Below are 27,891 nucleotides of genomic sequence, written 5' to 3'. Positions count from 1 at the left end.
TCTTCTGAGAGGAGGGCGGGTGGGAGGGGAAAGGGCGAGGAGGAGAGGGAGAGGGGGCGGGGGGGGGGTTCTCCAGGAGCCCGGAGAGGTGGGGCGGAGGGGAGGTATGGAAGGAGGGAGGGGGAGGGAAGAGGGGAGGGGAGCCTCTCTGCCTCTCTCGCTGTCGCTGGAGCGAGGTGGGGTTGGAGGGGGGCGACGGGAGCCCTTGGCCGCCTATTCGCCTTCCAGTTGCCTCCGCGCTATATAAACACTCATTGGTGCCTCTGGCTTGACGCGCACACACACTCTGTACGCACGCAGCCGCCGCACACACACACACACATACTGAGGGTGACTTTGTATAGGCAGCCAGCAAAGAGAGAGAGAGAGAGAGCTCCGAGAAACAGAAAGGTACACAGAGAAGAGAGTGGACCACAGAAAGTGAGAGAAGGAGAAGGAGGACGGTGGCTCCTGAGCATCTCCCGCGCACCTTTTCATTCCTGCACGTCCACGGATCTTAAACATCGTCATTTTACTTTAACTTCCTCCAGAGAGTTTAAAACTTTTGCAAAGAGGCTTTTTTTTTTTTAAATTTTTTTGCTGGACTTCAGAGAGACGAGATTTCTGGAAGATTTTTGTTCATCCCCCTCCAACCAAAACCCAAACTTTCCATCCCTCGGGAAGTTTTAAAAAAGTAAAGTAAAGCCCTTGTTAGTTCCAGGACTCGGCTTCACTTTTTCCACGTGTCCCACGGTGGCCCAGCTTTTGACATAAACGTGTCACCTTGAGATTTTTAACTTGCCATCAAGTCTCAGACATTTTGCCCCCAAACTTCATTTTAGGTCAGTGATCCACAAACGAGACCAAAATGAGATTTCAAAAATCAGAAGAGTGTGATTCTTCTTCTAGATGTTTGAATCATTAAAACAAAGTGAGTTTTAATGCTTTTATTTTTACACTTTGACGCTGAGCTGTGATATTAAAGACACCGGGGATCCAGGAGCGCAGCTCACCTGCAGCATCTTCTCCACTCAAACTTTTTGGCACTTTTTTACGCCCAGAAAATCCACTTTGTGACTTTTACAGATACAGATCTCATCGATCTGACAGAAAACATCGCATTCCACACAGTTCATTCATTCTAGAAACTGCTCCTCCAGAGCGTTTTGGAGTGCGTAAAAGGAGAGCGCGTGTTTTTACGCAAAAAAATCCAAGCCTTTTAAATTTCATAATCACTCCCTGGATCCACATCAATATTTTTGTCACAAATATAAAACTTTGTGAACTGTCGTCTGATTCCTGAAAGCTGTCCAGAGACACTGCCGGACTCTCCATCACCATGGTGTTCGACAGCTTCGACCTCGTCTCGGCTCTGGCCACTCTGGCCGTCTGCCTGGTGTCCATGGTCCTGCTCCTCGCCGTGTCCCAGCAGCTGTGGCAGCTCAGATGGACGTCCACGCGGGATAGAAATTGCAAACTGCCCATGCCAAAAGGATCCATGGGGTTCCCCTTCATCGGCGAGACGTGCCACTGGCTCCTGCAGGTAAGAGCGCCTGCGGGTAGAGAGAGGGGGGCGGGGGTCCTGGTCGGGCGCGACTCGGTGTCTGGGTCAGAGCGGGTCCCCGCGGGTCCCGGAGACACTGATTAGTCCGTCGGTGACGGTGCGCGTACCATAAAATCAGCGTCATTGATTACTGGAATAAACTGCCCAGTACCTTCACGTTGCCCAGAGTTGTTATCGCACTTTAACACGCCTCACTGTGTTTTATAGTTTGTTTTCTGACGTCTGTGAAATCCAGTTATCAATGAGTGACTGCGCAGCTCGGCGAGATGACAGCAGAATTCAAAAGCAGGGAGGATTATAAACTTATTTTAACACGTGCTTATTCTTACTTGCGCTCCACTTACTGATGCTCAAAAGCACTAACTAGAAAAAAGCCAGTTTGTGTGTTGAACTCTGCGGTTTGGCGCGATCGTAGAATCCACCGTGTCTTAAACGCGTGTCTTCAGGTCGCTTAAAGCGGGTTCATCCTCCTGCGCGCCCGTGACACATCCACGCAGTCGCCGGTAGCTCCTGACACGCGTGCACACGTGCGCGCACGGGACGATCAAAGGCTTTGATTGCGCGTTTGATTAGTTTATTGCCCCCAATCAGCCCCCCTGCGCTCGCGCGGAGGCTCCGCGCCGCCATCGGATCGGCGTTTATTGTCTGAGACGGGAGCGCGTCGGGTCAGCGGACCGCGGCGCGACTCTCCCTCCGCCGCGGGGTCGAGCTGCACACGGGCTGATTACGAGTCGCTCCGGGCCGAGAATAAAACCGTGCGTTCGCCGCTTCCTCACAACGTAAAACCAAAGTTTATCATTTATAAACGTTTATCATGACGCGAGTGTGTGCGAATGCGCCCAAAAGCGGCTTAAGTTGAGATTAAAGTGCACGTCTCCGCTCCGCGCCGTTGGCTGCGTCTTAAAAAGTTCCCAGCGTGACGCGTGTTTCACAAACCAGACGATAACAGCACACGTCGTTATGGATATGAGCGACTGAAACTATGACTGAGGTCTGTCAGACAGACGGGACGGACGCTGAATGTGTGTGTCGGGACCAAAGGCGGGTCACAGGGAACGGACGGGACCTTTATCAGCGGGACCGTCGCTGCTGAGCGCACGATGTCGGCGTGAACTGACGCCTCGCAGGAGCGCGCGCAGACAGAGGCGGCTGGAACGAACACGCACAGCAGAACGGGCAGGAGGGGAAACGAGTCGGAATGGAACGCAGAAAGGGCGGAGCGCGGCCGAGACGCAGGGGCCGCGCCGCTGGAGGCGCGTTGGCCGCGCGCGGGGCTTGAACTCGCCGTGCTCCTCTCGCTTACATCTGACACCGAGCGAGATGCGTTCCCGGAATGCGGCCGAGCACCGCGGCCAAGTTTACGGCGGGGCGGCGCGGGGGCACGTCAGTCAGCGGGGAGGAGGAAAAAAAAAGAAACGGCGCGTCCGCGCCCACGAGGACCCCACGAGCAGCGCGGCATCTGACGGGGCTGAGTCCTCCCACACTGATCTTATCCTACGGCTTATGTCGACGGGTCGATGCAGGGGCAGAGATGCTGCTGCTGCCGGTTGAGGGATAAAACACTGATGGGACCTTGGGCTCAGACGCTGTTTCACGCCTCGGCTACTGGTTTGCTGCCTGATGGGCTCGAGGACGAGCTGCGTGTCTGACAGGGTTTCAGACCCAATTGTGTTGATTAACAGCGTCTCTCCAGAGTGTGTTGTGTCCAAGTGTTGTTGCTGCACATTTCCTGCCCGATCGGGGATCATTCATCACACTTTAATATCACAAGTCAAGTGCAAACGTTCTGATTAGTTTTTTCCGTGCGTCTAGGAGTTAAAGCTGCAATAACTGATCTTCTGGCCACTAGGGGGCAGTAAAAACACCGTGAACACAGTGTTGCAGCTTCGGTTCGTGTGGCTCAGATATGAGCAAACAGCTGCTCGTTTGAACCACCCGATGAATAAAGGTCCAACATTCACCTTCACTGATGGTCTGAAGCAGCTGTTTAGACAAACACCTGGGCTTGAGACGATGCTCCATGAAACCAAGGGAAGCTGCAGATGGGAAAGAAATACATGGTCATTATCTGGAAACGCATCACCGCGAGCGGCCGCCGATACGTTATTATTAGAAACCTACAATATCCAAACACGTGGGATTTGCGGGTTGCACAGTGTACGTTTCTACGTGTGAACGAGAGGCAGTTATGTGGGAACATGTCCTGAGGCAGCCATCGCCGCGTCAGATTTCTCCGCTGCAGTTTTACGAGGCGCTGCCAAGACCCGCGTCTTCTTCGTGTTTCATTATTTACTTTTTCTTTACTCACGTTCACTTTCCCTTTATTTCACTCTGTCTTCTTTTTTCCGCCCTAATGTCTCCACCAGATCTCCTGCGTAAACACAGTTCTGGCTCCACGTACACATGTACATGCAGTGTGTATTTTTACCTCAGCGCAGCGGCGGCGGCTGCAGCAGTAGCGCGCTTTCGTGACGGATCCATTTTAAAGCGATCTGCAGTTAGAAATAGTTTTCTGGTCGTTTCTGCCAGAGAGCTGTCTGCTCTCATTAGACGCTGGAGCCTTCAGCGGAAGCGGTGCCAAGCAGGAGAGCAGCCGAGCGGGGGAAACACACACGTGCATGGAATCAGCAGGTTCCTCCACCTATATCTGTAGAGATCAGATACGCGGACATGAACCGCGGTCGTGTGCATGAACTGTAAACACAACACTTGATAGCATAAAAGTGATCGATATTGAACCTAAATCCTGTATGAATCCTAAGTACGCTGCTGCGGGACTGTGGCATTTGGGGGTTTCTTGGTTTTTCAGAGGCTCGCATGAAATTAAAGTCGTGTTAATAAAAAAAAAAAAAAAGAAAAAAAAGAAAATTAAACATGAATTGCAAGCTTGGTCTTTAATGTTACACTAGGAATTCTGGGAAACGAAGTGCTTCAAACTTCCAGACGCCCGCTGCTGCTTCGCTCGTCTTCCAGCCGAGTTGTTTGACAGACCTGATATTAACACACAGACGCCGCTTGATGCTGTTCCCAGTCGACAAGGGAAAGTTTCTCCCGCTCTGGTTCCGATAACTCACAGCGCAGGCGGGCTGGACTGAATCTGGGTCAGGCCAATGGGAACGAACACATGGCAGAGGCTGAAGCGCGTGTTCGAGTGCGATTCAAGCCCGTGACTGGGCACAAATGTGCGCTTTGAGGCGCCGCCCCTTTGCCCGTCTGCTCGTCTTGGTGTCTGCTGGGCAGCGATGAAGTGCGAATGGCGGCGGGCAGCGTAATGACGGCCTCGGAGGCCAAACACTCTGTCATCCCGCGTAGTGATGACAGCTCGCTCTCGCGCCGCGTCCGCTTCTCCTTCCTGTTCCGTTCCCTCCGGAAGCGTGCTTTTTTGCAGACGTCAACAGGCCGACGTCAGGGATCGGTTTACATTTTGTTGCAGGTTTTTACTGTAATCTGTTACATTGACTCAGATGCTGTAGAGGGCGCTGTGGGCCAATCTACACTAATACACAGTAGAAGAAGAATTAGACGGAAGCGTTGTGTTTCTTCTTATGATCACTATTATTTACTGCGTCTGGTTTTAACCGTTGGTCTGTCTGGACTTGGCACAGGTAGCAGACATCCCATTAGCTCGCAGACTTTTTACTTCACCTTTACAAGTTCGAATACGCGTTTAACAAACTATAACGGCACCATTTCCAAATTCCATATTTGAATTCGACCTGAGCTTGGGTGGTGATCGAACATCACGGTGCTTCGCCTCGATCCAGACGACCTCCGTTCTTTAACCAGCGCAGACAGAGCTGGGCCTGTGATGCCTGGTGGCTCCATCTATAGTAGGTTCCATTACTGTGGTCCAAGCCTGCTGTGTGCTGCGGTTCCACAATCCCAAGCCACACACACACACACACACACACATACAATCAATGGAAAGACTTCGACTATGAGCACACACACGCATATGACCTGCAGCAGACGCACAGGCAAGTCGCTCACGGCTACGCGCAGATGCACACGCGTGAGGAGATCGTATGACATCACTGACTGATGAGCGGTTCGTGGCCGGACGCAGGCAAACGGGAGACTGTGTGTTTTTTGTTGGGTGGAGACACATAGTTGACAGAATGGGCAGCATTTTATTTGATATTAAGAACAAAGACAGGACGGTTCTCCTCAAACCCCAGGGAGGCTTTTTTAGGCTGCTCTCCATCTTGTCTCAGCCTCATGACTTTGAATTGAAGGTTGCTAGTTGATGCTAGTTACGTTTGCGATGTTCCCGTTGGTGGAATGCTCACTATGTCCTGCACGTAGCCTGCTCCGACGTTTCGTTTCATCATTGCTCAGTCCTCGCTTCGTTTCCTTAATTTGACCACAGGCTTTTGGTGCTTGGACTATGACTTTACTGCAGAATGATTCCGTTTTATACCTTTACACGCTCCCTCCGGTCCCCGGCCTTCCGACCGCCCTTCCCACCTCCTTCCCGTGCTCTGATTAGCAGGACGCACTGGCAGTGATCTCCGTTGCCCCTTCTTTCACCCCGGGACCACACCGCCTCCTTCTCCAACACGCTTGTCCTTGGCCGTGGATGGAGCCCAGTGTTGAGCTCTCGCTGCCAATGAGTGGGTGTCTGTGTGTCAATAAGTGCCCGCTCAGACCAAAACCAACAGTAATTACGGCCATTTTTAAACAACAATTCGACGCAATTCTGGTGCTCAGCTTCATATGTAGTTGAAGATCTGAGATCTGTCATTTCTGTGTAGGATAAAAGCATTTAAAGCATCTGCTTTACCAAATATATTAACTGCTGCGTGAAAGTAGAATCTAGGAAGTGAAAATCTATAGGAATCTATAATCTAATCTATAGGAAGTGAAAATGTAGATAAAATGACAGATTAGTGTCCATGTTCACAGCAACACAAGGCCCAGCGAGACTTTTAGGACAAAGTGGAGCTCAGTGACACAAATGAAAATTAAATTAGGCTTTAAATACATAGATAATCCCTGTTAATGGGGCCAAGTCACTGGTTTTGATGAAATTTGTGAGAAAAATGTGGAATAAATGTAATGAATTTGATGTATTGTCTACATAATGTGGGCTTGCCTGTGGCTGCGGTGTGTGTGTGTGTGTGTGTGTGTGTGTGTGTGTGTGTGTGTGTGTGTGTGTGTGTGTCAGGGTATTAGCTGGGGTCCCGGGGTGAGTGCTTAGAGAGTTTTGAACAACCATAATCTCCCTTTCTATAATGTCCCCGGGTCAGGGGCCAGCCCTCTCGCTCCCTCTCGCTCCCTCTCTCTCCCTCGCGCTCCCTCTCTCTCCATTCTCATTACTTTTTGGCTGAACTATCCGTAGCCCTCCTTCGTTAATCCGTCCCTTTTGAAACCAGCAGCCTTCCCATCTCTCCGCCTCCTCTGCCACGCTCTGCGCTCGCTTTCTCTCGCTCCGCTCTTGGCGCTCACCTCCTTCACACTTTCTTGTTCCCTTTCTTTCATTCTTTCTCCTTCTTCCTGCCCTTGGTCTCTCCTCCCCTCCTCCTTCCTTCCTTTCGTCTTTTCCTCTCCTCACGCTCTCTCATTTCTTTCTCCTGCTCCCTCTGTCTCTCTGATGTGGTGGCGTGACCGCGAAGGGACGGGCTTCATTGTCAAGTCGAGGACCTACCGTACCATTCAGACACACAATTACACACACGCATACAAAAACTCACACACTGGTTCCTTGGTATTCCTGGCACCGGCTGAATGATTGACAGCTGAAAAGAAAAAAGGAATTCCCTCACAGCCTTTGACCTCGTTTCCTCTCTTTCTTCGCCACCGCTTCAGCGTTTTCAATTTTCATTTTGAACTTTTATTTTACATTAAATTCTCAAAATTATATAATTGGCGTCGCCTAATACTCTGTGGCTCTGGTCAGGATTTTTGCTCTAGGATTTTTGAGTTTCCGTTAAGTACGAACTTTAGTATTTCATTCTGTTTTGTTCATATTGACTTTGCATTTCCAGACACAAATACTCTAAAAGTTAGTTTTGACCTTGTGCTATTGATAATGACATTTGAGTCAGCGTATCCATCAGCAACATCCCACCAAGCTGCCAAAAAGCAATCTTCACCATCTGGATCTGCAGCAAAGACTTCTGCCGCTCAGTCCCTCACTGTTTCAGTTGTATCTGTATGTTCCTTATTTAAAATCAAATAGTGATGTCAGACGTTAGTTTGTACAATTATGTGTGCAGCACAGTGAAATGAAGTGTGTGCAAATCTAAAATAAACGGCAATAGGTTTTCTATTATGCAGAATAATCTACATCCCCATCATTAAAATCGCATGCCAGCTAAAAAATGACTATAAAAAGATAACAATTTTAAATTGTAAAGTAATTGAGTGCAACAATTTAAAGACTGCGAGTACAAGTGAGTTGTTTCATCGTATCATTTTTCAAAATCTGAATATTTTTCAACCAAGTGTCTTTTTAAAATCCCAATTAATTGATCACTAACATTCATTAGCTTTAAGCTAACGACTCAGATTTCAGGTTTTCAGGCAGTTATTAATTTTAAAAGTCACCACGGTGAATTGACAACTTGACATTTACTATTGTGCCATTTATTACAATTGTAGCAAACAAGGAACCGCTACTTGCTCTAGACAGATATTAGCTCTTAGCCTAATTCCGCTAATAATTAATAATTGAGGGGAACATTTAGGGTGTCCGATTCAGACGCGTGTCCTGCAGAGTACGAGCTCACACTCACACGCGCTGTGTTCGCCTCTCGCCGTCGCGCGTGTGCGTGCCGGTTGAGCCGCAGCGTTGATCTGAGTAAACATAATTAGCTGTGTTTTTTTGTCTTGCCCTAATAAAAGAGTCATTTGTTGGACATTTCCACTGCTGCTACAAAGAGGACATTTATAAGCCTGGGCCCAGGTTCGCCCCCAGGCCAACCCCAACAGAACAGACGGGGTATTTTTAGCACGGCCGCCTCGCTAGCTAGCGGCGCTCGGACAGCGTGTGCGTGTGTGTGTGTGTGTGTGTGTGCGCGCTAGCGAGGGAGGAGTGTGTTTTTATAGAGAGAGAGAGAGAAAGATTTTATGACATACTCTGTGATTGTGGTGGCACTCGTCAAAAAGGCTGCACGAGCATGCGAGTGTGTAATGAAAGCTTTCGCATGTGTGAGGGTTTGGACGGGGCGCGTGGAAAATCCTCAGCGAGGCCCTCCCTCCCTGCCTCCTTTATTGAGGTTCTTGTAAAATTTCTGATAAATCTCTGTTCAAAAAATATAAAAGGGACTCTGTGGAAGCTGTCACGGCTGGTTACGAGCGAGGCCCCGTCCAGACGGCAGACAGACACCAAGGTGGGAGCGTTATGCCCTTGCCTTCTCCTACCAATCAGCCGTGTGTGCACAACCTCTAACCTCCGCGCTAGCGTAGCTCTAGCTTATTCTAACCGTCCTTTAACATCCACCATCCCTCACTAAATCTTAATCTTCATCTTGTGCAGAATTTTATACTCGATGAAGCCTTTGGGTCCAGTTTAAACTCACAGGACCTGACGTGCCGGCGCCGGTCTTACTGTTGCCTTCAAGTGAACAGAGCGTTTGGGTGATACAGATGAAAAGCGGTGGATTAAATACTTTAAAACTGTCAGTTATATTAAAAAAAAAAAAAGATAGCTTTCTTTTCCAGCTACGATGAGATTTCGAGTTTAGTTTAGTTTAGATTTAGTGGAAATTAGCGCAACGTGGAACCAACATGTAGCTGGTCTAAACTGAACTTTGGGTTTTGTTCCTTTAAGTTTCCTGTCAAAGCAAACGTAACAGAAAATCTCTATCATAATTATCTAAACCTTAATCTACTGCTCATTAATTCAACTATTGTTTTACACGAACTAGTAACTCAACTCACTGCGATATTTATCAGACGACATCCCGGTTAGAAAACATCACCGTTGTGCTGCACAAAATTGAATAAAGGTGCATCTTTGCACCAACTTGGAAGCGTGAAGCGCTGGCTTTAAGCTTCGCATCGAAGCCAATCACTGTACAACAAGTGCACAAATCTCGTGAACCTGCAGTTTAACAATGAAGCAACAATAAACAGTGAGGGCTTTGATCAGATCATTCACGTTTACAGCTTTGCACTGCGGCGCGCTGGAAAAAACGCTCCCCTTCGCTCACATGCACACGTCATGTTCTGAGCTTCCACGGTCCGACTTGTACTTTTCTTCGTTGCTAGGTAGCACGTCCACAAGGGGGAGGGGGGAGCTTTAAAACTTTATGCCCGCCATCATTAAGAGAAACCTCTTTATGGTTTTCAGCTCACATCAGACTTTGTTGTCTGTGACCTCGGTGGTAAAATCAGCCGTAATGTTGTGGTAGCAATTTTGGTTTCTGGGTTTTTGCGACACTAAGCGATTGTTTACACTGAAGGCTCCTGCGCTTCACTCAAGTTCAGAGGGAACGTGTGTTGCAGCTTGTGCAATCAGTGTGAAGTGGCGACGCCTGCGTCTCCGCGGCGACTTCACGTACGTGGCTTCGTACGTGTCCTCCTGCACCAGGAGTGTGGCGTCATTACATCACAACTTTTCCATGTGTATCTGTGAGTTTTGCCAGATTTGGGAGGGAGGGGGGGTTACACTTCTCACCTTTTAAGCTAAATGTCATCCAGACCACACCCCTGGCACACGCACAACGCACACAAACACAGATTATTTCAGTCTAACTTTTTTTTTTTGTTTAACACACTTTTTTTTCCATTTTCTTCTTTCTCAAATGAAAACCTTCAGCATTATGCCAAATGTGTATGTGTGCGTGTGTGTGAGAGAGAGAGAGAGTAAGAGAGAGAGAGAGAGAGTAAAGAAAAGAAAAAGCAATGGAAAGAGAAGTATATTAGGAGATAAACACATTGCTACAAACACACACACCCCAAAGTACACAATCGACCCAATCTGATGCCGCATCTTGGAGTGTGAAAGGGAGCCTTGTCTGGCTGCTGAGGAACTCCCTTCGAATTGGGCTGTGTGTGTCAGCAGGCCTGCCAGGCAGACATACTAAACCACTCTACATCCATGTGGCAGCAAAATGCAGCCTGGAAAACAACCCCTGCTCTAAAACACACACACACACACACACACACACACACACACACACACACACACACACACACACACACACACACACACACACACACACACCCCGAGGGCTCCAGAGGCCGGCCGGCGACCTGGTGTGTGTGTTTATGTGTGCGTGCATGCCACAGTAAAAAGAGGAAGTGTACAGGAGCTGTGAAAACAGTTCAGGTCAACAGTTTGTACCCAGACACATCAACACAGAGCGAAAACTAAGCTGGGCCACATTCAGGCGGCCGGTTCCAGTAACTGTGGTGAAATTAGTCGTCAGAAAACGCGTATAGTAAAGAGTCGAATCGGGCCTTTAAACGTGAACAATTAACAGCAGTGTGTCATAAACTGCTTAGAATGCACTTAGATGTATTAGATGCAGAGGGTGAACGAACACACAGATAACCTGATGTTAACACCTCACGAGAAGGTCTTAACATCTGATGCAGCTTAAGCTCAACTACAAACAGCTACAAAGACGGCCTGCGTTGGCCTGAATGGTAATTAGCAGCAGTCTGGCAATCAGGAGCAGCTAACAGAGCTGCAAAGAGGCCGAGGCATCTGTGCTCAATTTAGGTCAAGTTCACACAGAGAAACGGTAAGTGATGTGAGGTTTGTCGCTAGGAGCAACAAAAGAGATGAGCACAAACTGCCAGGAAGGAAGAAGGAGGCAGTAATGAAGATTTGCTGTCCCGGGCATGTTAGTGGTTGCAGCTCAAAAGACTTTTTGTGTAATAAAACCACCAAAGTTCAACGCAATAGGAGGAACATCAAACCCCTTCACACGGCCACAGATGTGTGTGTGTGTGTGTGTGTGTGTGTGTGTGTGTGTGTGTGTGTGTGTGTGTGTGTGTGTGTGTGTGTGTGTGTGTGTGTGTGTGATGCCGGGTGAGAGGCTGGGCCCGGCCAGTCCACAGCTCCTTCACGGTTTTAGGCCGCTGTTGGTGAAATTTGCTGAAACGTTCCAATCGATCGTTCCACAGAATGAGACAAATCAACAGCGAATGGTAAATCCCTGCAAAGTTACTTATTAGACCAAAGGAATCGAGAGAAATGAAGGGGAGTTGTATCTGTGCAGGATAGCGAGGGCCCTGAAGGACTGCCTCATGGGAAGTGTAGGATCCAGGTTTTTTGGAGCACGAGCCTCGTCAAGGCCTCGGTCTGAACGCCTCAGCCTCTGCTGCTTGGATTTTGACTGTTACTCAGAAACGTGAATGAATTTCCTTTACTGCTGCTACGACAGAGATCACACACACGACAGGGGACAACACTCCGTGATCCGACAGCAGAGCTGTGTGCGTTCATGCAGAGAGTAATTAGTCCAGTGTTTGGCTGAAACACTATTCAACAGTTTATAGCAGCTGAAACAGATTCAGATTTGATTGTATTAAACGTATCAAGGCTTCGCTGCAGGAGCCCGAGCCACAAATTACACTGTAAACCAGAAACGCTGAGAGGTTAAATTGTTATAGGGGCGAGAAATTCTGCATACGCACACACACACACACACACACACACACACACACACACACACACACACACACACACACACACACACACACACACACACGCAGAAAGTCGGTTTGCAGCTGCAAAACGTGTCTCAGACAGGAACCAAACGACTTGCTGAAACACTCGTGGCTTCACACACACTAATTCCACACAACAAAGGCAGAAGTGTGCGCCTTGTGCATTTAGGATCAGCCTCTGTTTCGCTGCAGTGTCAATCGTTTCCAGTTGTGTGAGGGTCACAGTAGTTCTGATTCACACACAATGAAAGGGAGGATGCAAAAGAAACATTGTCTGTTTCATTGATGGAAAACTTTATCGCTGCTTGTTTAAATGTATAACCAAACGGTTTTACTGCACCTCCAGGGCCTGTACTGTATGTTTACATATTACATGCCTGTGTGTGTGTGCGTGTGTGTGTGTTTATTTCTCACAGTGGTACATATCTTTTTCCCCAAGAGTAAACTGGGGTCAAACCAGTTAGTGTTGTCACGGCAATTTGCAGTCGGGCCTCCACGTGTTTGTTTGCTTTGTATGTTTTCTTTTTTGTGAGCTTTATGAATTTGCTGCGTGTCTGTATGTGAACACGCATGACCGCATCGTAGATGCATGTGTCCTTTCGTGAGTGCGTGTCAATGGCGTGTTTGTCTGCGTGGCTCGGCGTGTGAGCGGTGGGAGTGTGTAACGCAGTAAGCTGCCCTCGGGCTGATATATATTCCTTTTCACTCAAACAGCCCATTTACAGTTCTGGGGTCGGCTCCCTCTCGGTCTTCCGTGACCCGAGCCGTTTAGAGGTCAGCGTCAAAGCTGAACTCAGGTCAGCTTGCTAACTGACTCCAGCTCCGGTTCTCGGGGGGTTTACTGACACACTGTGGGGCACGGGCCCAGAACAGAACTGTTCAGCTTCTTCTCATGGTCCCAAAGCTAAAACGGACAAATACGTGTTTTAGCATCTGTATCGTTGCGGCTCCAGGTTAGTTTAGCTTCTTCACCGTTAAAGACTTTTATGCTAACTACCCACTACCCACTTTTTAAGCAAAGCGTGCTCGCTTCAGGAAACAACCATCTGCTTGTTTCCTCCCTTAGTTGACACATACAGTTGCTGCAAAGTAGTTGAAAAGAAAACAACCCATCAAATTCTACAGCTATAGACTTCAGAAGTAATTTAGATCTCACAAACAAACTGTTTTATTTTAAGATCAAAAACAGATCATTTTAACCGTCCATAGCTCTTAACAGTGGACACACATTAGAAACCAGACTCGCTCATTGTGGTGCATATTTATGAGAAATTTAGTGGAAGCACTTAAAGCCTGAGCTGAGAATGTTTTGAGAACCTTTAACCTCAGCTGTTCGGGGGCCGATATTAGCGCTAAAATCCTAAACGCAGCTTAGAGCTGGTTCATTGAATTAACCTGCTCTATGTACTGTAGGCTTCCTAAACATCTGCAACCTCCTGTGTATAGGTTTACTTCTGCTCAGAGTTCAGATGAAGGGGACGTTGGTAACGTTTTGCATATGGGGAGACCCACCAGAAATGGTCTGTTTGGGCCCCAAACCACAGAGGGAAAAATACTTACTCAGAGCTTTTAGGGTTGAAGATCAAAGCTGGAGGGAAGGTCAGCTGCTAAAAGCTGGTTTAAATAAATAGCCAGCATAAAAATCGGTTTTAAGTATTGCTGCAGAGCTTATAGTTGACAGGTTACGCTCATTTTTCTGGTTTCCAAAATAACATCGGCATCATTTGGGTGCACCGATGTCGCCAGTGACACAGAGGACGGCGATGACTGTTGCAGCTTTAATTGACCGTTGCTTCCCAAGTTGACGCCGTGGAAGGACTGAGGTGAAAGACGACCGTTAGAGGAAGACTGTGTGAATCTCAGTCAACACAAAGGAAGACGTGTTTGTCTAATGTCAGTGAAACAGGGTGGAGCGTTTGGGGATTTCCTCAAAGTCGTGTCTTCGCACACCTCCTGCTCTAAGTGTCGACTGCTAAAGGGAAATTCCACCTTCCAGTGAAATCCTTGTCATTTCCCCGACAGAGTCTCTCCACCCAAGAATCATTTATATCCATCCGCTACGTCTTCTTACGTACAGATCTTTAATTATATGCTTAAAATGTAAAAAAACATTCAGAGTTTTGTTGTTAACGTTCCAAACGGTTTCTGAATCACTTTATTTTTCTAACGGAAAACGTTTCACACGTGTCCTCTCCTCTGTCTAGGGTTCAGGCTTTCACTCCTCACGGAGACAGAAGTATGGCAACGTGTTCAAGACCCATCTCCTGGGTCGCCCTCTGATCCGGGTGACGGGCTCCGAGAACGTCCGCAAGGTTCTGATGGGCGAACACACGCTGGTGACGGTGGACTGGCCCAAGAGCACTTCCACGCTGCTGGGACCCAACTCGCTGGCCAACAGCATCGGAGACATCCACCGGAAAAGGAGGAAGGTCAGGACACACACACACACACGCACATGCACGCGCGCACACACACACACACACACGCACGCACGCACGCTCGCGCACACACACACACACACACACACACACACACACACACACACACACACACACACACACACACACACACACACACACACACACACACACTGAGCAACCTGCACTCAAAGGCCCATTTATCTACTAATGGACAAACGAGGACACTCAGCTTCAGAGCAAAAGCAGCTTCAAAGCTTCTTCATAGTGTTGCAAAAACCAAAAATCTCGCTGACATCACACGACAACCCAGGCAAGCTGCGAGACGTTTGAGTGCCGACGTTCAGGTGGGCGAGAGAAAGACAACGCCAACGCATTCCCTAATCGCACACAGGTACAGACTTAAATAAACATTTATGCTCCTCGCCTCTTGTGCGTTTGTCAGACGTCTGCTCCCTCGGTTGCTCTCCTGGCACCGACAAGCAAACCGAAGGAGAGAGGACCGGTGTAAAACTATCCCGGCCTCTCAGCCTTATCAACAGAGGTCTGGCTGCTGAAGCGTGAGAACGAGCTCTCGCGGAGACAGTCGGCCACGCTTCACCGCCTCGTCCTGTTTTTACACATCTTCTTCATTTCTGCGAGTTCTGCACAAATCTGCACATTATCTCCTGCTACCTCTTCCTGTCCCATCTTCTCTCTCCCCTGCCTCCATCCTCTGGCTTTGCGAGCCAGGACCATTTCAGGTAATCAGCCACTTACCTCTCCCTCCTATTATCTCTGTATCCCCAGAGCACATACCTTCTCTGTCTCGTTCTGTCTCTCACACACACACGTTTTAAGCAAAGCCAGGGGTAAACACACACAAAGGATGAGAAGAAGTCTGCTGTTTTTTTTTTCCTGTGAATCAGTCTCATTTTCTCTCCGGATTCACCATAAGGAGGGGGAGCTGGAGTCTGGATTGGGTTTCGTTGCCATCATGCCTGGGGATGGTGAGGGGTCGGCTGGGCCTAATCTGGGCTCTGATTCCCCCTCCTCTCCCAGGAGACCTCCACACTAACCTCATGTAATGACCCCTGATTAGGAAGGCTGCCTCTGACATGGCACAAAGAGGGGCTTTCTGTGGGGGCCTGACACACACACACACACACACACACACACACACACACACACACACACACACACACACACACACACACACACACACACACACACACACACACACACACACTAGTAAAGCTGCAGCGACTGGTTGAGCCAAGACAAGCAAGCTACTACCTGTTGCTGTTCTGCTTGTGACCTTTGACCTTCCTGGCAAAGGAACGGAACGGAAGGCAAAGGGAAAGATTGTTTCCCTTCGAAGATGAAGGGATGAAGAATGATTGACTATCATGTTACCAAATTTACCTACACTCTCTGGACCATATCCTCCTGAAGATAAGAAAAGATCTAACATTGGGTTTTGACAAACACAAGAGGAATCAAAGCATACTGACCAATGCAGCTTCAAAATATCATTTTGATATTGATTATGATTTAAATAACCATCCGAGTCTTAAATGGACCATAATTAAATGTCAAGGCCCATTCAAGCAGACACAATATGATATGATTTTGTTCTTAGTGCAGACATAAATCAATCTAGACATAAAGAAAGACACACAGCACCTGAACAGAGCATTGGCCCCTGTTCATTAGACTCGAGGGTCAAAATACAGATGCGTAAAGAGAGAGATAACGGCATGAAGGCCAGCAGTGTCAGAAGGACAGTCAACAAACCCTGTGCAGGCCTGTGTTTTTCTGGCCCACTCTGACCCACTGGACCAGAACTGCTCCTCTGTGCCGAATGTGTGTGTGTGTGTCCTCTTTGTGGCTTTCCTACGGAAAAACAATCTTCACACAGCACATTAGCCTTCGGTGGATCAACAGAACCAGCCAGTTTCCATATAACCTTGTGTTAAGCTAGGAAAGTCACTCCCTCAAAGCGCCACAGCGGCCTGCTTTTCCACTACAGGCCCGGCGGGGCCAAATCCAGGACTTACACATCAATCTAGACAGAAAGACACGCCAGACACACGGTTCTGGTGCAAACAGACAGGTCTGATTCCTTTTTATTGTGTTATCAGGACTTAAGTCACTCGCCATTGGTTTGTAGAAATAAGAAATGTGTCACATTTAGAACCGCTGCCTTTTAATCAGAGTCAGCCATCGTAAGTCTTAAAGCCATCGACAGTCTTAAAGTTCAGCTTTAAGCTAAGCCTCTTCTAAACTTTCTAGTTTTAGTGGTAGCTGGTTATCAAAATAGCTGATAAAACCTTAGTTTTACATTTTGCAATAACCACACTCGAACCGGAAAATCAACACCGTTCTACCACATTACAGCATTACAGAAACAAAGACATGTTGCTTCAATGTTAAGATCTATAGAATATTCACTTTTATTAGTGAACCTATTGGTAGAAGATAATAATAAAGCATTTTTAAACAGTTGAGCTTGCGTTCATTCTGTCATCAGTCAGGAAGCTCTACCTTTAACTATAGTGGGACACTAAAAATAGATTTGTATTCAGAAACACCTACGGTACCTGACCTGCAGTGAGAAGTGTCTCTACACAAGACTCACAGTGTCCTGACTTTGACTCCTTGTTTATTCGACCCCCTTCTTGTCTTGCTACAATCCCTAAATTTATGTAGTAGGAAAAGACAGAAAAATATGAAAAAGAACGGAAGACATGCAGTTTTACACTGATCTCATGACATCGACAGTAACATCCACTTAATTTGTCTTTTATTATCATATTACCAATGTTGATACTGAAACAACACATCAAAGCATGGGCACTTTTAACGCCTCATGTGGGCTTTACTATGTGCTTCCGTTCGTCACCAGTAGAGGGCAACACCAATACTGACTGAGCTTGTACTGAGGTTCAGAAGTGTTAAAATCACAGAAAAAAAAGCATCAAGCTGTGACATTTTAAATCATCACCAACTAAAGCTAAAATAATGCAGCTTTGACTTGACACTGACCCGTTGACACTCTGACCTTTGGCACCTCTGGCGTTGCAGCTTCATAACAAAGCAGCTTCTCTTCTGGTTTAAGGTAATGGAGAGAAGAGAGAAAGTGATTCTTAAAGAATGAATGAAGGGGCAGTGAGAGACGGGAAGAGGTGGGAGTACAGAGAGAGAGAGAGAGAGAGAGAGAGAGAGAGAGAGAGAGAGAGAGCATTGGGAGAGCAGGGCAGAGAGAAGAATAAAGGAGTCTTTACATGTCTGTGGAACCAGCAGCTCGCAGCACTTTCACATAATTTAAGACATATGGACGTTATTAGGACGACCGTGTCTGTGGGTGCGTGTGTTTCTGTGACTATATCAGTGTGTTTAGGAGTCTGGCAGTGTGTGCGCGCGTCTGTGTGCGACAGTGTGTGTCTTTGCGCCGGCGGCTACAGAAGACAGTCACGTTTTTGTGGTGCGGCAGAAGTGAGCGTTGCAGCGAGCGCTTCCCCTCCACCGCCCCCCGGCCCACGGTGACGCTGCGTTTAAAGACCGCTGGCCGAGTGGGGAGATACCGGCACTGGGTTTGACCTGTAGTAACCTTCACCAGCTCTGCTCCCCCGTCTGTACACACACACACACACACCCACGCAGTGACTCACTGCTCGTACAGTAGCTCCGTCTCCATTAATGTAAGTACTGTATGTAGCAGCAGGCGGAGTACTTACCTAAATTGAGCAATTATGCATAATCCAATGCAGGTTAAACGGCCAAATTTACAGCATCATGCGACGCTCTGCGGCCTAATGTATACGTTTGCTGATTCACCTCTTGGTTTCTGCCTAGAGTGTTTTCCGTTTATTTTACTTAGCGATCATAGTGAAGATACTTAGACGTGTTTGGGCACTTTTCGGAGCATCTGGCTGAGTTACAGGTAGATGAATAGCTGGGACATGCCTTCAGTGAAACCATCAGTGTCAGGATGTGATTGATTTAAGGCGCAATTTCAAAAATGAAAATGAAAAAGAAATGAGTGATTCAGTGAAGAGCTAATTGTGAGCAGGCAGGTTTCTGGAGCATTTAGTCCCAGCAGAAGCCACAGCTCAGTTCGTGACAATACTTCTTCAGGTTTTAGACACCTACACTTTAGTACAAGCCTCCTGTAAAGGAGGTGAGTAGACGTCATGCTACCGTACCTCTGTTTCAACTTGGTCCCTGTTATGATCAAATCATTGGCACCAGCCAAAAGTAGTAATAAATGTTGGGGACGAAGCTCCCAACAGCCAATGAGCCGATCAGAAACAAGATATCACAGGAGGTGTGAGGGGCATCTCTAAACCATGTCAACTCACACACTACATAGACCAGTAAGGAACATTGGGAACAGAACCAAAGTCCAGTTGCCAGGATTTCCCAGAGTGAGCGTCTGCGACCGCTCCGCCGTCGTTAGCAGCAGCTTGTCTTTCAGACCGTCTGACAGGCCAACAAACAGGGGCAAGGACTGAGGCCGCTTCGAGGTCGGAGGCTGCGTGTTATCCTCTGTGGTTGGGGTCGGGGAGCAGGTCATGTAAGCTGATCTGTGACCAGCAGCCCTGGGGTGTGGCGGGAGAGGAAACGTAACGCCGCTGACATGTTGGAGGCATGTGATCCGCACCCACCCGTCTGTAGCTCCACGTACTCAGCTCATACGGGTCTGTCATGCACACAGCGCCCGCTCACTGGGCTATTGTTCATTCATTCTGAAGCCGATGGAGGGAGGGAAGCAGGGTTTGGAGGATGGGGGGGGGGGGGGGGGGGGGGAACAGAGGAAAAAGAACATGAGAGGATAATGAGGCAGAGGACAAAATAAGTGTACGAATGCCCAACTGGTGGTTTGGTGGCTGAAACACTGACCTCAGGAACCACAGAACCCTCACAGGCCCGGGCTGGAATCCCACTAGAAGCTCCCTCCTTCCCTCCTAGACTCCGTTATGTCTCAGCCCCGAGACGTAGGAACACTTTGTTTTCATGTTCGTCCAGCGCTGTTACATATGGAAAGTATATGTCACATGCACAATAAAGTCATTTTTCTTTGCGCGTGTTAGCTTCAAAGGCTTCAAATCCAGCTCAAACAAATCGAATCCAAGTTTAAATTAGCTCCAAACGCAGATGTGTAATAAATATAATAAACTGTCTTGTTGGAGGTTAATTCTAGACAAAAGCCAATTAAAAAGTCATTTTGTAGCATTTGCTGCATCCCTTCATATAGTACCTACTAAAAGCTCCGTCTGCACAGTGTCAAGCTTTGTTTAGTTTAAATATGAGGCGATAAAATGTTGGAGAATAGTAATAAAAGAACCCGCAGCAGTAAAATAAGTTACAAAAACCACAGCAGAGATGCAGGTTAGATAATAGGACAAGTCATAAACAACCAACCTAGAAAGGACGGCAATCAACATGAAAACACAACTAACAACCAGCCCACATCCCATAGCTTCTTATAATGACGGAGAGGCCTGTCATTAAACAGCATTTCTGCTACAATATAAAAATCAGTTTGTGCAAATGTTCGCGTTACATTGAGCAGAAAATGCGAAACACGTGCAGCGGCCAAAGTCGCCTGAATACGTGCCGCCACCGCGATGATTTCATTTCACAAACCAGCTCAGTTGCGTTATCTGAACTTCTGGCCCCGAAATGTTGGAAGGTTTCCAAGATACAGATTCAGATTTAGGTTAGTTTTGAAGGTCAACTTAGATCCAGTGTTATTTGTCATTGGATATTTGATGAGAAGTCTCCCTCATCTCGGAGCTCCTGCTCTTTCTGCCCGTCATTCTGGTTCTGCTGACTACGGGGGAAAATCTTCACAATGTATAAGTCTGTAAAGAAGGAGGAAAGGAGAGATGACGAGAGAGAGAGAGAGAGAGAGAGAGAGAGAGAGAGAGAGAGAGAGAGAGAGAGAGAGAGAGAGCAGGAATCTGAGACATATTGGACGGGACACACGATGGAAAGCGTGGAAAGTCTTCTTTAAAGGTAGAACAAATGACACTGAAGGAGGGAATTAATGGATGAGAGACATCACGGGAATGAAAAGTGAGGGAATATAAGGACCTCTGTAGAAGAAGGCAGAATTATTTCACAGTCACTGAGTTAACGCCAGGTTTTACATAACTTCAGAACTGTCTGTGGGCAAAATATCACTAAGCCCCGAAAAGGTTGCTCATTATTTATATGTGCGTCGGTTCTACATTTGGCTGCAGTTGCTGAGTTTATGTAAGAGGTGTAACAGTGTGTCACATAGACCATGTCTACGAGGTTTATGCCAAATCAAACTGAGCGGCTCCGATTGGTTAAAGTTTATGAATTATGACTGTCAGAGAAGCCTGTGGATGCTTATCGCAGGAGGCAAATACGTGGAATGTTTGGTAATTTTCAACACCTCACTTTAAAGATGAATCAGCTGATTCCAGCCTCTACGTGACTCACAGCTCTTCTGCTGAAAGTCATTAAAATTTCTCAAAATAATTCCATCTTCCACACGTCTGCCTGCCTCACACTGTGACTGTGTGGATGCTTGTGGCCACGGTGGGAAAGACTGGAAGAGCCAGTCTAAACCGCCGCGTGCTCTCCTGTGCTGTGACCTGCACCTCCTTAATCACACATGAATGAAAATCCTGCCTGTCTGTGACTCCTGACAACAAACACGGTGAGTGACTCTTTGCGCCTTTCACTGTGTCTCTCCAGGTCTTTGCCAAAGTGTTCAGCCACGAGGCCTTGGAATCCTACCTTCCCAAAATCCAGCAGGTCATCCAGGAGAGCCTCCGAGTTTGGAGCTCGAACCCTGAGCCCATCAATGTCTACAGGTGGGGGCAGAAATGATATACGTGTAATTAGGAACTTGTAGGATGCATATTGATATTTGAGCAGGTTGAAGTGTGTCTAGACGATGCCAGGTTGTGACTGCTTGTCTTTTCACAGGGAGAGCCAGAGGCTGTCGTTCACCATGGCGGTGAGGGTGCTGCTGGGGTTCAGGGTGTCAGAGGACGAGATGCGGCACCTGTTCTCCACCTTCCAGGTCTTTGTTGACAACCTGTTCAGTCTGCCCATAGACCTGCCCTTCAGCGGCTACAGGAAGGTATGAGCCGCAGACGTGGCCTAATCCACCACGGCTGAGAAAGGGCAGCTGCTAATCCCAGCGCGCGTGTCAATCGCAGGGCATCCGCGCCAGAGACATCCTGCAGAAAGGCATCGAGAAGGCCATCCGGGAGAAGCCGCTGTGCTCCCAGGGCAAAGACTACAGCGACGCGCTGGACGTGCTGATGGAGAGCGCCAAGGAGAACGGCACGGAGCTCAGCATGCAGGAGCTGAAGGTGACCTTTGCCCCCTGGGCCCGTGCATGCGTACGGCACACACTGGCACATACACACCCACTGTTTAGCCAAGCGGAGCCCGTCTGGGTTGACCGAACGCAAACTGAGCGCATGCACACACACGCCAACAATAATCATCGTTTTCATTGACTCTTTATAATAAGCTACTGTGTGCGCGGGACTTAGTGCTCCCGTCGCCGTGACGCTGGTGTCCGGGGCCAGACAGGCGCATGCAGACAGCCTCGCGGAGGGACACGCCCTCGCTGCACCTATTAATGCGATTCTAAGAAATTCTTTGGAAACCCAGCTCACGCTGCCTCTCGCTGGCTCTCTGTGGTTTCTGGGTTAAGTGCAGGGCCAAAAATAAGTCAACACTCCCCCTGCAAGGGGTCTGAAGGAGGCCTCCTGTACACACACACACACACACGCACACACACACGCACACACACACACACACACACACTGGGCAGCGCCTGCCTGTCCCAGAGGCCCACGCTGAAACACTCACCAGCAGTTTCCTTATGCGTGCATGTACTGTACGTATAACACACATACAGCGAAGCAGACACGGATGATGGCAGATGGGAGGTTTATACTGAGACTCGTGCTGCCCGACCTCAATGTTATTTATTCCACTACTTTAATAATAGGCCCTGTACGGCGCGCTAAATGTTGCTATTGGATACAAACTTCATATTTCTTTTTAGGTAGAAAGCGACTTTTCTTACTATGTTTTGACTTTGACATTTGTTTTGGCCTCAACGGAACAAAAATAATGGCAGGAGCGATCAGAGTGGGACGGCTCAGGGGTCCCGGCTTTGCTCACAGTTAGACCTCATAATTGGGCTCATTTTGAGAAGAAATGCTTCACATGTCACTGTGATGTTCAAAACACACGAGCCACTCGTTTATTTTCTAATGCTCCACCTCTAGACAATACAAAGCCCCCGAATGTGCCGCTTCACTGTATGAAAGGCTGTGCGAAAACCCCAAAACTAAGATAAACCCGATGCAAACTGGCTAGCGTGAAGCAGAGCCCTGACATCCTCTCCTGCCGCTCTGCTTTTCCCCAGGAAGCCACCATAGAGGTGATCTTTGCCGCCTTCGCCACCACTGCCAGCGCCAGCACGTCCCTCATCACGCAGCTCCTCCGTCACCCTCAGGTCCTGGAGCGCCTGAGGGAGGAGCTCAGGGCCCGAGGACTCCTTCACAACGGCTGCCTTTGCCCCGAGTCAGAGCTGCGGCTGGACACCATCATCAGCCTCAAGTACCTTGACTGTGTCATCAAGGAGGTGCTGAGGCTGTTCACGCCTGTGTCGGGGGCCTACCGGACGGCCATGCAGACCTTCGAACTTGACGTGAGTTGCAATTAATAATCTTACTACAAAAGGCTGATCCAGTAAGTTGCATAGGGGAGCTTATGCATGTTTCTATCCCTATGTGTCCAGGGTGTCCAGATTCCTAAGGGCTGGAGTGTGATGTACAGCATCCGGGACACCCATGACACCGCTGCCGTCTTCAAGGATGTGGACGCCTTCGATCCAGACCGCTTCAGCCAGGAGCGCGGCGAGGACAAGGAGGGGAGGTTCCACTACCTGCCCTTTGGTGGCGGCGTCCGGTCCTGTCTGGGCAAGCAGCTCGCCACCCTCTTCCTCCGCACCCTGGCAATAGAGCTGGCCAGCACCAGTCGCTTTGAGCTGGCCACTCGGCAGTTCCCCCGTGTGATCAACGTGCCGGTGCTCCACCCGTCCGATGGGCTGAAGGTCAAGTTTTACGGCTTGGACTCCAACCAGAATGAAATCATGGCCAAGACAGAAGAGCTTCTGGGAGCAACGGTTTGAAGGGAGGGGAGCTGTGGCGAGAGGGGGAGGGGAGGGTAAGTGGCTCATTGGGGAGCAGATTGAAGGAAGGGGAAAAAAGAGGTTTTCTTCTCCACCTTTTTTTCTACTAAGTTGAAGGTTAAGTTTCAGACTTAAAGAAAAGCAGATATCTTCATCTCTTCAGCTAATGATGATCAGGATTTTTCTCTGAAAAAGAAAGAATCTGCCAAAAATTCTTAAATATGCTCTATGCTGTGTATTTTTAAAGAAATCAACAAACATGTATGTACAAAAAAGCTATGTAATATAATTTGAGAGAGAATGTGGATAGTGCACGCCAGGGGAATTATGGGTAAAATGTTGAACTGAAGTTGTGCTTAGAAGGAAGGTGAGATGGATGAAACAGGGTATGGATGAAGGAATGAAATTGTGCTTGTGCCTCATCAAAACCAGTGAACCATGTTAGATGCCTTACAGGGTTACAGATGGATGCGTCAACAGTCAAGTTCAAATTCAGTGGTTTTCTATTAAACGTTGAGCTAGAATACTGCCGTCCAGATCCCAAACACACTGTGTGTATTCTGAAATCAGAAATCAGTTTGAGTTATTTATTAGCCAGCAGATCCAGTCATAAACCCCGTGATTAGCACAGATCTCCATGATTTAAGGGGCAGGAGACAGAACACATGCAACCGGTTCTATGACCTTTGACCTAGCCAAAATCACTAAACAGTTCATTACATTAATCCTAGAAAGCTGCACTCTAGTCCAGAGAGATGTTAAGATAAAGAAGTTAATTTAAACTTTTAGTTTAAAAAAATCATATAGAAGAGACAAAACACAAGAAAATGTTTTTCTATCAGCGTTCAGTGGAAACCTTAGATCAGTCCTTTTTTTCCTTGTTGGTGTAAGCTCAGGTGCAGAGTAGATGTGAATGACAACATAACATAAACTTAGCTTTTAACCAACTCCACATTTTGTATAAAAACAAACACTCACAGTTTTAGAGCTGAACCGACTGGTTTTTGTAAGTTGACAGTTATATTATTTCTGGTTATGCAAAAAAACAAAACAATCAAACTGAAACAAAAAAGACATGCGGTTGTTTCGATACTGTTGCCCTCACTTTGGGTGATATTCAGGGTGGTGGAGAATAAAAGAAACATAAATTAGCATAACACAACATAAGTGTAACAAACAGTTAAGTTCAGGTCTCCTGTGCTTGGATTTCGAGTACACTTTGTATTAGACGTGTACTCTCCTGGACATTATCTCTACCCTGCAATGAGAATACAACTTGCTCCCATGAATGAAAGGGACAAGGTGAAGGTGGCGAGTGGGAAACCTACACCATGCTGCTTGAGTGTTACTTCTGTCATTCTGTGTTGTTTGCGTACCACGTGTATTTTCTGTCTGTCATTATTTGCAGAGGCTCATGCTCCGTCTCACTGCTCCTCCAGTCAACGCTAAGAATGCAAAACAAATGAATTCCATGGTTTAAGCAACTTTATTAGCTAAAAGAGATTTATTGTTTAAGGTGATTGCACAATCAGAACTCCAAGAGGTTTGTGTGGTCAATTAGCAAAAAAGAGATTTTTGTTTTGTTTAATTTTATGAATTTTCCATATGGAAAGCTTCTAGTATGGAACTCTGGGACTCGCTAGTTGAACTCTGGGACAATTCTAGAATCCTTGAACAGAGTTCCAAACAGAGGCATGAGAGAGAGAGAAAGAGAGACACCAACACCGTTTCACAAGATGGCAGGTTAATAGATTTTTTTTGACAGTGTATTTGTCACACAGCATTGTACACTCTGTCACCACACCACTGATTTCTTCGAAGAAAATTATGACAATAGATGTTTTGCTGCTTTTCTTGTGTAGTTTTCTAATTGAGAGTTCTAGAATGAAATAGTTTGTATTGAACCAGATTTGCTATTTCTTTCATATGTATACATATACTCTGGTTAACATATTTACATATTGTGAAACAAGCAGACCACAAATAGGTTATACTGCATATTATCAGTAAGCCACCGGGAAAATCGGCTATTAACATCTACTAATAACCTATAATTAATGTTATTGTACAATTAATATTGTTATAAGATATTTGAAATGCTATTTTTATTCTATTACAGATTTAGAGTTTTTAGCCTAAATTACAAGTTCTTTGGTAAATATTGGATGTATTTAGAATGTTGTTTTTCATTTATATTGTAAACTGTGTCAAAATGTTAATATTGTTGATTTGATTACTATAATAATTATTTGTTTGGTTATTCAGACTTATTATCACAGCATTTTATTTGATATTAATTATGTAAACAGAAAGCACTTGTGAGCTACGTCTATTTTAAGTGCCATGTGACTACACTACCCTTCCCTTTCACCTGTTGTTTTCTCAGTAATTGTCTTATGTCATTCTGTACATAAAATGTATTATTTCTTTTTACAAAAAGTATGTTCCTTTAGTTTAAATATGAATGTCTTGTTTACTTTCTTCCTTTTTTTGTTACAGTGATCATCAAATGTACTCCTGTAATAAACTATAAAGTAAAAATATGTCTGTATTTTGTGATACTTTTTAATAATAATAATCATCATCTACATACAATATGAAATGAAATAATTACAGGGCGGTGAAACAGAAAATATTGTGGAGGGCTGGGCCAAAGGGTGGAATGTGTGAAACAATGCAGTAAGCTGGTAAGAGCAGAAATTTGTTGAGATGAAGCAATAAAAAAGTGAGGCTCACCTTAAATAAATGTCATTTATTGTTATTGGTAAACAAAATGTAAATGTTTTTACCATGTGTGTCATTACATTTGTGATCATTTTCAGCCACGGTAACCCCAAATGTTTTATTTATGGTTGGAAATATGTTTCTAAAGACTTCTAAACTTCTAGACTTCTAAAACATATTTTAATTTAAAATATATTTATATATAATTAAAAATCAGTGTCATACTACTCCAAAAGTGCAACAAACTGAGTCAATGCTAGTGCCCTGTTGAAGTTATTGTAGTGACAACATTTATAATGTGATTAATTTGTAGTACATTATCATTATCATCTGTATTCTGAAGCCCTTCTGACAAATATCTTCGAGTAACTGGGCTGTGTCATGAACATCACAGCTCTCGTCCAAAGCCAAGGAGAAAAATTCAAAGCTTGCCACAGCTCCAGAATCCCTATAAGGATTCTTGGGCTTTTTTGTCACAGGTCGCCTAAACAGCAAGACCTTCTCAAATGCTTTTCTTTTCTTGGGACATGTTGATGCTGCAGAGTCCAAAAATCACTCTTACGAACTCTCCATTTGAGAGTGTGGGATATCAAAAAGCTGTTCCTGGTTGCCAGATACTTTGGGTGCATGAATACACAAAACCAACATCCCATAGCCTTACTTGAATTACATTTACACTAAGTAAGAGTTTTATTCATTTTTTTTTACAAAAATCCAGTGGATGTAATAGATGATACTAAATAGGAAAAATGAATATGTGAACATGTGAATATAATCCATTTTGTTATGGAACTCTTTGAAGTGAGCCTAACAGTGGGATCAAGACTTATCGTGTGGGTAGCACATAATAAACTTGTGGTGTGGTTTAGTCTCAGCGCTGCCATATCTGTTTTTTCCCCCGGCCAAGAGATCACTGTGGTTTGCGAACAGTCTGATGGTTACCTGATGAGTTTTCCAATAGCTTGATGGTAGACAGAGACAGGGAGATGATAGAAGATATACACATTTCCATTTCAGAGTAAAGATACACGGACGTGAGAGTGCACACTCATGCAAATTAGCACCAAAGAAACACAAACAACATGAATCTAAAATATACAAACACACAGCTTATGGGAAGCACAAGAGGTTCTGTCTGTAGTTCTGCCATCAGGAGAGCGTCTGCCGCACTAAGTAGCCCAAGATGACCCATAAGAAAGTGTGCTTTAGGTTTTGAGCTGCAAATTTATTTTTGTGTTGTAATATCATTTGTTAATTTACTATGTTGTGCCTGAATGAGATGTAAAGAGACACATTTTCCAATAGACATGCTTCTAAACAGTATATTGACACTACGCATCTGAAATAAGATGTAAGAAAAAGTCCTTTAACATGCGTTTGTCTTCTGCATCATCCAGTTG

General features: G+C 46.5%; 1 protein-coding gene across 1 annotated transcript; it reads left to right on the top strand.

Annotated features, from left to right (window-relative positions):
• Nucleotides 1–260: 260 nt before the first annotated feature.
• On the top strand, nt 261–26,310 carry LOC114846262 (cytochrome P450 26B1). Its single transcript, XM_029135088.3, has 7 exons — nt 261–1,522; nt 14,374–14,598; nt 21,301–21,419; nt 21,535–21,691; nt 21,771–21,926; nt 23,000–23,284; nt 23,375–26,310. Exons 1-7 carry the CDS (start codon nt 1,319–1,321, stop codon nt 23,765–23,767), a joined length of 1,539 nt encoding a protein of 512 aa, XP_028990921.1. The 5' UTR covers nt 261–1,318; the 3' UTR covers nt 23,768–26,310.
• The last annotated feature ends 1,581 nt before the right edge of the window (nt 26,311–27,891 follow it).

Source organism: Betta splendens, chromosome 2 (genome assembly GCF_900634795.4).
Source record: "Betta splendens chromosome 2, fBetSpl5.4, whole genome shotgun sequence".
Lineage (NCBI taxonomy): Eukaryota > Metazoa > Chordata > Actinopteri > Anabantiformes > Osphronemidae > Betta > Betta splendens.
The sequence above is the reverse complement of the archived record's forward strand: the minus strand, read 5'-3'. Positions and strand labels throughout refer to the sequence as shown.

Bases quoted from the DNA above. Each gene is read 5' to 3' on its own strand.
- LOC114846262 (XM_029135088.3), top strand. From the start codon at position 1,319: ATGGTGTTCGACAGCTTCGACCTCGTCTCGGCTCTGGCCACTCTGGCC. The intron at 14,599-21,300 runs GTCAGGACACAC...GTGTCTCTCCAG, and splicing joins TCCACCGGAAAAGGAGGAAG to GTCTTTGCCAAAGTGTTCAG. The intron at 21,420-21,534 runs GTGGGGGCAGAA...GTCTTTTCACAG, and splicing joins GAGCCCATCAATGTCTACAG to GGAGAGCCAGAGGCTGTCGT.